Raw genomic sequence first — 9,429 nt, forward strand, 5'->3', positions numbered from 1 at the left:
ATTTTAATGTTTTTTAAAATTATTTTCAAGTAAATAGCATTACAAAAATTTTTTTGGCATATTTAAAAATATTTTAAAGGGAAAATACAGTAAATGTTTCGTAAAAGACCCATTTGTAACCTCAGTGTGAAATAGTTTTTTCCATAGGTTTTTTTATGAGTGTATTCAATATATCTCACTGCCAAAGATTTGGCTGCTATTTCTAGCGCACCCTGCTACCATGTAACAGCTATTTGCGATAAAGGACCTGAAATACCTGTTATGTGGTTGCAGGGCGTGCAAGAAACAGCAGCTAAATCTTTCCTTTTCTGGGGAAAGGAGCCGTTTATGTGTGATTTCAATGTCATATTCATTGAAAGAATGCAAAATAACCTGAAAAGAAAACAAAAACCTCTATTGCTGGGAAACTCAAACTACTGTTGGGTCATCAGTAGTCTTGTTTTGTGTGAGTGGTCTGTGTGTTTTAATGTTGTAGTGAGAGATCAGCAGCTATTGTGACAGGTGTGAGTATGGGTGGTTGTGACAATGTGTGTGTTTGTGTTTTTGCATGTGGGCATAGATGGGAGCAGTTTGATGAATGTCTGAGGGGCAGTCTGAATGGTGTGTGGATGTGTGTGTTGGCATGTGTACATAGATGGAGTGGGAACGTGTGAACATGTGTATGGGTGCGTGTGTGTGTGTTCGCTTGTGCATGTGGGGATGTGTGTATGTGTATGTGAATGAGTGGAAGTGTATGTATGTGTGTGTGGAGGTACATGTGCATTCATGTGTGTATGTATGTATGTGTGTGCATGTATGTATGTGTGTGCATATATGTATGTGTGTGTTGTGTGAGTGGAGGTATATGTGCATGTGTGTGTATGTGAGAGGGAGAGGGGTGTGGTATAGGAGTATGAGATATAAAGATTAAAACAAATAATAAGTAGTACAAATAATACAAATAAGTAGGAATTGGTAGAATAAAACCACAAAGGGAAAAGATTATATGAACAAATCAGTGAAAGAAATAAAATAAAAAAAATAAAAAAATAAAATATAATAAAAATTAAATACAAAAATAATAAATAATAAAATAAATAAAAATAACATAATAAAATAGATAAAAAAATGATAAAAAGATAGAAAATAAATAAAAATTAAATAAAAAAAAACAAGAGCACTTGGCACAAACCTCTGCCAAGGCATCACCAATGTCCTCTCAACGATTAGCCGGAGATGATTTTTAAAATGAGAATATCTTAAATAAATTCGACTGCTCTCACACTCACAAGCGAGAATACTAAAAATGAATCCAACTGCTCTCAATAATTAAGTAAAAAAAAACAGAAAAATAATCCAGAATCCTTGTCCCGTGGGATCTAGCTGGAGGTGATGGAAGGCCTGTAGGATCCTCCGATGAAGGGGTAGGGTGGAGGGATGGAAAAGGGATGTGGTTGGGGGATTGATGTGAGGAAGGAGAGAGAGTGGTGGTGGGATTGATTTGATGAGCATGGGTAATGGCAGTTTGGGCAAGGGTGGATGGGTATCTGCGATGCATGAACAAGCAGGCCAGGTACTGGGGCTGGATCTGGAAATGCTGGTCCCGGCTGCACAGGTGTGAGAGGTAGAGGAACTGGAAATAGGGAATGGCCCGTTTGGTGTGGCAGGGATGGGAGGAGGAAAAGTTGAAGTAGAGGTGGGAGTCTGTGGGTTTGAAGAAGACAGAGGTGATGAGAGAGTGGGAGGGAAGATCAATGGAGAGAAAGATATCCAAGAAGTTTACAGAAGTGTCAGAGATGGTAGATGTAAATTGGAGAGAAGGGTGAAAGTTAGAAATGAAAGAGCTGAAATTGGAGAGTTGGTCCGGAGAAATACTCATACATACACATACCTATTTATGTACATCTATGCATGTGCATACACATGCGTGTGTGAGTTTATGAATGTGTGTGCATACATGTTTGTTTATACTTTTTAGATCGAGGAAATCATTTTATTGAATGTAACATATATGCCTCTTTGTGTGTGTGTGAAATTGATAAATATAATTTACGATAAAAATTTAATTTTATTTCATTAAAATATTGGGGAATTGAGAGCTCACTACAGTTCGCCTGCAGTTAGCTGCCTCTGACTGTCAATCATTGCCACTCCATTTGTTGTTTTACTCTTCTTTCCCTAGTGTCTTCAAAGCCTTTAAATGTTATCTGCCTGCTTTAGCATCTCTCACTGCCACCTACTCCTCCAACTCTTGTTTTACTCTTCTTTGCCTACAGTGTAACCGATAAGGACACACTTTGCATTTTATTAATATAAGATAGTAAAAATGATCTAAAGAGTGCAGTGAACTTGGCATATATATCTGTGCGTGTGTGTGTATGTGTCTGCTAAGGCACCATCTTGAAGATATCCCAGTTCTTATTTGGTCTGGTACTTACTCTATCATATGCTGAACTGCTAAGTTATGAGGATTAAACAAACTGACACCAATTGACAAGTACTAACGTGCCTGTGTGTCTGCATACGTAATGGGCTTCTGCAGTATTTCTGTCTACCAATGCATTAGTCAACCCATGGATATAGAAGCACTTGCTCAAGGTACACATAGTGGGCCTAAATCTGAAACCACATTGTTGTGAAACTACTTTCTGTGAGACTTATCATTCAGTGTTCTGTGGCAGTTTCTGTCATTGGATTACTGAGGTTGAAAACTAGTTTTTGTAGCTCTTGGATTTACTACAGTATCCTCTCTGGTATAATGAAGATCAAGATTGATTCTAGTGGGATTTGAATTTAGAATGTAAGAGTGTAAAATCAGAAACTTGTAAGCTGTTAAGTCTCATACTATACTGTTTTTTTCCATTCTATTATATGTCAATGGATGGAAAGCATATTTGATTATCTTTGATTTATTGCAAATTCTATCATATTGAATATATTGATTATATAAATTTTTTAAAAAAAAGATTGGAGCCAGGTATAGACTCATTTACTTGTTTCAGTCATTTGACTGTGACCATGCTGGAGCACTGCCTTTAGTCGAAGAAATCGACCCCAGGACTTGTTCTTTGTAAGCCTAGTACTTATTCTATCAATCTCTTTTGCCAAACCGCTAAGTGACGGGGACGTAAACACATCAGCAGCGGTTGTCAAGCAATGTTGGGGGACAAACACAGACACACACATATACGACAAGCTTCTTTCAGTTTCTGCCTACCAAATCCACTCACAAGGCTTTGGTCGACCCGAAGCTATAGTAGAAGACATTTGCCCAAGGTGCCACGCAGTGGGACTGAACCCGGAACCATGTGGTTGGTAAGCAAGCTACTTACCACACAGCCACTCCTGCACCTATATGTAAAAGAGCTGTGGCAGCCTTGTGTTATTGTAGTTTAAATGAATGTAATTGACAATGAATGTTGGCAGCACAGAAGCAAAGTTGTAAAAGGAAAAGCTTTCCATACAGAAATCAATTATGTCACATTTTGCATATAATTTGTTTCGATATGTATACAGAAAAGATAGATGAAAAATCAATAATTAAAATATATAAACATGGTTTGGACACTCAAGCATTATATACTTAGGAATATAGTTTCACCTAAGTTGCTAACGAGAAGTTAGTAACAAGATCTAGAAGTCTTATATTCTTACAATATGCTTTGGATTTTTCTTCCCATAGACTTAAACCCCTAAGTTGCAGTTAACATTTTAGAATACCTAAATATATTCCTTGCAAGGCGGTGACATGGCAGAACCATTAGCACACTGGGCAAAATGCTTAGCAGTATTTTATCTGTTTTTATGTTTTTTCATCCTTTCGGGGTTGATAAATAAGTACCAGTTGAACACTGGGTTGATGAAGTTGACTTATCCCCTCTCTGAAATTGTTGGCCTTATGCCAAAATATAAAACAAATATATTCCTTACAGTGCTGTTTTTATAATTAGGATGCTACACCTTCAACTATTTTAATATTATACTGCCGTCAGAAAATCACCGACTACTTAAACTTTATTTTATTGAAACTTGGCCTATTATTGTTATACTATCTGATCTCTTTGATGCACACAAAATATATTGCATGGCCAGTTTTTACATTCTGAACTAGTAAGTGCTCGGCTCTGTTTTAATTTTTGGCATTTCATCAAAACATTGCAGTGATGGAATGCCTAAGCTTTTCAAAATCAAGAGAAGACAGAATTTAAGATGCTGATATTGCAATAAAAATATTTGGATTGCTTCATCATAACAGTTGGTGCTAGGAAGGATATTCACTGCTATATTCTTTGTTGCATCTCCTGTACAATGTACAGGATTGATTATATTGACAAGTATTAAAGTGTCCATCACAATATTGAAAAAGAGGACCTTGGAAATGATAATGAGGTTGATAACAGCATTGGTGCTGCTGAAAATGTTATTTTATATGCTTATATATGTTTATGGATTTGTATTTTGCAGATGACCATGAAACTGATATAGAGCAAGATTTGGCTGAAGGTCTTGGAGAAGAGATGCCATCATTTGATGACCACACTGATGATGAATTGCTAGATAACAAATCATCAGATGTAATTCAGTTTGTGCCAACACACTTTGATTCTGATTCTGATGATGGAGAATTTGGTTTAGATGCAAGAACTGGTAGTACATCACAAAAAGATAACAGTGTAGACATTGAACGGAATATTGCAGAAAATATTGTAGCTCAAGCAATGGGATCCATGATGAAAATGGCTTTAAAGGGTTTCTCAAATCCTGAGGCACCTGATCTAGATCAGCAAATGTCAGATGAAGAGAATGAACTACATGAGTATGAAACTGCAACAGTTAAACGAAGAAGGAAAGTTCGACCAACAGCTACACAAGATTATGTAGAACATAGTGATACAGAGTTGGCTGATGACTTTGAGTTCCTTGATTCAACAGAGCTTGATGACCACTGACAAATATTATAAACAAATGTCACAATTTAAATTACAACACCCAGATGACAGCATCTTGTGATAAATTTCATGCTTTGTTTATATGTATTTAAACCATGTATATACATATATATATTACCATGTTGCATGTATATATACACATGCACCTAAAATCATGTATATATGTACATGTATGTATAGCTGTGAATATATATTTTTGCGTATGTGCATGTACAGGTGGGTATTCTCATACATGTTGAACAAAATGAAAGAAAATTTGCTTTTCCGATTACCAAATGGTGACTATTTTTTAAAAGCAGCTATCAAATTCACCTGGGAAAAATCCCCATTTATTTTTAATGTAAGATATGAACTTTTCCCTGTTGTACATGATAATACCTTTTCTTAATGTTTATCAAATAATTTCAAGTTGGGCATTTTCACTTAAAATATTTTTCTTTAAATTGTAAATAGATTTTTAAAATGAACTTTATTATTAATGAAAATATGCAATGTATATTTAAGTTTGAAATTTATAAGGAAAGGACTCATCTTAAATTCAGATTTCACTCTGAGTGAACCTTTTTTGGAAGATTATGATGTGTTATTCAGCATCAAAACCCAATAACACTATTGAGGGTATTATAATTTAAATCCTATTCCTATTGCCATTGGACTGGCATAAAATTCCAGTATCTAACTTCGGAGTGAAATCTCAGTTTGTTAGGACCTCGTTATTGAAGTTGATTACATAGTCAAAGTAAAACAGCTGTCAGTCCTGAACATCTTTTAATTTTAATATCTCTGCCGCAATAGCTTTTGAAATAATTAGCAGTTTTATTGTAAGAAAGGTGATAACCAGTGTTAGTCAGTCATTCTTATACATTGTTGCTCATCTTATTTTCTAAGATGTTTCTCCAAATTGTGAAGATTTTGTGTTTTCCTTTCTGAAGATTTAAAAGTACTAACACTAATCTTCTCTCTCCATTCAGTTCATTTTTAACTTCATAAACAATATATATCTTTGTGGGAAGATGGGTTGGGTAAGCACATGAAAGAAATGAGAAAGCTAGTATCTTAATATGGCCTTGTTTAACCTCTCAGTAAAGTTAAATAATTAGTTATCATGATAGTATTTGCCAATAGTTCAAAATCATTTCAAAAGTTAGATTTAATAACTTTTTGAATGTAGAGTTTCTGCTCTAAGACAAATATAGAAATTTCTCTAATATACTTGCCAAGAGAAAATAGCCAACTATCTTTATACATGTCTATGTATCAACATATAAGCTTCCTTATTCATTAAATTCATCCCCAAAAATTATTTCAATCTACAATTTTGTAGAAAATGCTGTTCTGTTTTGCCAATTAAAATAAGGATAAGGCAGATATATACGTACTTTGTCATTAGAAAGTGATTAACTTTATTACATTGTAATGTTTTGGGAAATAATTGTTTACTGTTTCAGACTTAGTTAACCATCTTAAGAATTTTTTTTAAATGGCCTTATTAGATGAATTTATGTAGAAGATAGCACTTTAATTATCTACTGTTGATTAACAAAACGTATTGTGATACCTTTGCAAAGAAAAATAAATTTTTAAAAAAATGACTTGATTTCTCTCCCTTGTCTCCAATGATTTTCTTTCAAAATCATTCTTGTTAGGAGAGCTCACTCCAACATGGAATGAATTTAGAAACTTGATATCTAAATCTTTCATGGTTAAAATTGTCAGCACTTTGTTTTTAATGTTACATATAAAAAAAAAAAAAAAATCAGCTTGATTCCCACTTAGTTTTAACAGTTCGAACACCAGATCAATATAAGTTCGTTGTTCCTTTCAATAGAAAAAGGGCTACAAATTACTCTGCTATTCTCCAAATATATACCCCTCAATCTGAGGAATCAATATTTACTGTGATTGAGAGCAATGATTTGAACAGTTTAACTATTGAAACTGGCAGCTTTTTGTGATGCTCGCTAGTCACCACTTTTGTACCCTCTCCTATGCTAGTATGGGTTGGACAACACTCATTGAGACAGTATTCTAAAGCTGGATGCCCTTCCTGTTATCAGCTCTCTTTTCCCTGATCTTAAGCATGGTGGCCTATTCAATTGGATGTTTTTACAGACATATATAGTGTTCATGTGGAACATGTACAGGCACCATAAAAACTAGATACTTGAGAAATCAATTTTCTCAGATACCCCAGCTCTTTAGAGGTAGTGGATAATTTCTGCTACTTAGGGGACCAAATTAGTGGTAGAGGAGGATGTACATTGAGTAATAGCTAGAATAATAGGATCGAGAAAATTCAGCACTTTCACCTCTGTTGGCAACCAAAGGTTTCTCAGAGTGAAAGAAAGATTATATGATGCATGTATGCAAACAGCTATTCTAGGATTGAGATATCTGGTGCCTTGCTGTACTCAAGAAAACCCAACCTCCACAGAAGTGTTAAGGCCACATCCCCTGGTTAAGAGGATTAGCCTGCAAGAGTCACATAAAAGCAACCAGCATGCAGTTAAGTGGTTGGCATTAGGAAGGGTATCCAGCCATAGGAACCAAGCTCCTACAGTGGATTTTAGTAAAATTGAAGAATGGGCAGTCATGATGTTCCTCTTTCTGCAAGGCAGAAATCTATTGTGAAATGAAGGCAGGCTTCCCATCTTACTCCACAGTGAAAATCTGAATGTCAAGGTTTTGAACTGGTCATTTCAAAGTCACATATGAACCCCAGACAAGACAGCCAACCTTCAAGACCAGAGGACTAAGTGAACGCTGTGCACATCAGGTTTCACTTGGACTGCTGGGTTTCAGCTAGTCTTAGTTGACTCAGGGAGGATTTCCCGCGAAAGCTTTCCACAAAATAGGTGCCAAAATACCTGAATGCAGAGAAGTGCATCAGGCTGATTTTAAGGCTCATTTAATCACCCTGGATGAAATTTGGCTTTATCATTATGATCCCCAGACCAAGCAGCAATTGAGTGGTGTCACAAAAGTTCACTGTATCCCAAGCCAGCTGGAAAGATACTGGAGTAACCCTCATAAAATACATGCCAAAAATGCAGAATATGTCTATGTTGGATGAACTGTGTAAAGCTTTAAAGCAGAAATGCCATGGGCAATGCACCAGCACATGAAACTATGGAAAATGTGACATAGGATTTGAATTGGTAGACCACTCACCTTACACTCCTGACTTGGCCCCCTCCAACTATCACCTCTTTCCACAACTAAAGAAACATCTCAAGGGAACGAAATTTCACTCTAATTTGGAAGTGATTGTTGCTAGCGACCCAACCTTCTGAACTCTTAACAGGACTTATGACAGCCGCCTATGCAGTAGGAACACCAAAAAAGCTTGTGTAGTTTGTCTTCCAAAACAAAGCATTGGTCCATACAAGACATTTGCTATAGTTTCATGGCAGGAATAAACCTGAAATTATATGGTTGCGAAGCAAATTACTTAACCAACTAGGTCAAAGACCAGCTTTTTCAGGAAAGTGGGTATAGTTAATACAAGAATTCTGGAAACATCAGGTTTGAATAGAAGGCTTTCCACCATAACTGATTTTGTATTAACTTTCTCGAAGTTGGCAACAAGACTTATTCAAAGAGTAATCACATCACATCGAGTTTACAGTAACTTCAAGAGCAGAGAACAAATAAGGACAATTCAAAAATATCTATATGAAACCAATCAACCATATAATTTTTAAAATATTTATTGAACAGGAAAACCATTAAGTTTAGGATTCCTTCATGTCCCGCAAACGTCTTATGGCACTACGAACTGTAACTGCAGCTGTTGTACTGAAATGTATAAAATATAATTAATCAGAATTATTTAACAAAAAATAATGCTCTATATATTTGACTTAACTTTTATAATACTTGAATATTTTAGAAGTGTAACTAAATTTAAGGATAAACACTTTAGCATCTACTTTTCAATTCATGCATGTGTCAGATGAAACAGTGAAAGTATAAATTCTAACATTTTGAAGGTAAGATTTTTAAATGAAGAACTCTAGTTCTCTGACTTGTCTATTACCAATACAATGTCCTCTTCATGGAGAAAGATTAAGATACATCACACACAATGTCTACTTTTCAATGCTTTAATGGGTCAGATGAACTTGGCAGGATGCTCTTCCTGTTGAGAATATTTATGGATCTTAACCCTTTCGTTACCAAACCGCCCGAAAAAAATTTTGGTTCATGTGACCAAGCCGCCCAAAACTGCCGGTAATCACCTATTCATATTTAAATTAGAATATCCGAGCAAATCTCGTTAGTACATTCGTGAAAACACGTGTAAACAGTTCAGCTATAGTTTTGTACGACGATCAACGTGTTTCTTTAATTTTGTGAATTTTGGGAGATTTTTTTCAAAATTTGTAATCCTGACAAAAAAATGGATACAAATTTTATTCTGTCAAGCAGCGAGTCAGAATTCGAAGGATTTTCCGTTGAAGACCTTGATAAATCTAACTCTGTAACCGAAAAAAAAAGC

The 9,429-nt window shown here is 35.4% G+C and overlaps 2 protein-coding genes across 5 annotated transcripts in view; one reads left to right on the forward strand and one right to left on the reverse strand.

The window, feature by feature from the left end:
- The window catches only part of LOC106872228 (reticulophagy regulator 3-like), a 110,942-nt gene extending 104,422 nt beyond the window's left edge, over positions 1 to 6,520 (forward strand). For all 4 annotated transcript variants that reach the window (XM_052970552.1, XM_052970551.1, XM_052970553.1 and 1 more), the window contains one exon: positions 4,444 to 6,520. In XM_052970552.1, coding sequence (XP_052826512.1) covers positions 4,444 to 4,928 — 485 coding nt within the window. In that variant the 3' untranslated portion in view covers positions 4,929 to 6,520. The remainder of the gene's footprint in view (positions 1 to 4,443) is intronic.
- A 2,102-nt stretch (positions 6,521 to 8,622) lies between these two features.
- The window catches only part of LOC106881347 (60S ribosomal protein L37a), an 8,859-nt gene continuing 8,052 nt past the window's right edge, over positions 8,623 to 9,429 (reverse strand). The window contains exon 4 of the mRNA XM_014931705.2: positions 8,623 to 8,726. Within this exon, the coding sequence (XP_014787191.1) occupies positions 8,663 to 8,726 (64 nt within the window). The 3' untranslated portion in view covers positions 8,623 to 8,662. The remainder of the gene's footprint in view (positions 8,727 to 9,429) is intronic.

Source organism: Octopus bimaculoides, chromosome 9, assembly GCF_001194135.2.
Source record: "Octopus bimaculoides isolate UCB-OBI-ISO-001 chromosome 9, ASM119413v2, whole genome shotgun sequence".
NCBI lineage: Eukaryota > Metazoa > Mollusca > Cephalopoda > Octopoda > Octopodidae > Octopus > Octopus bimaculoides.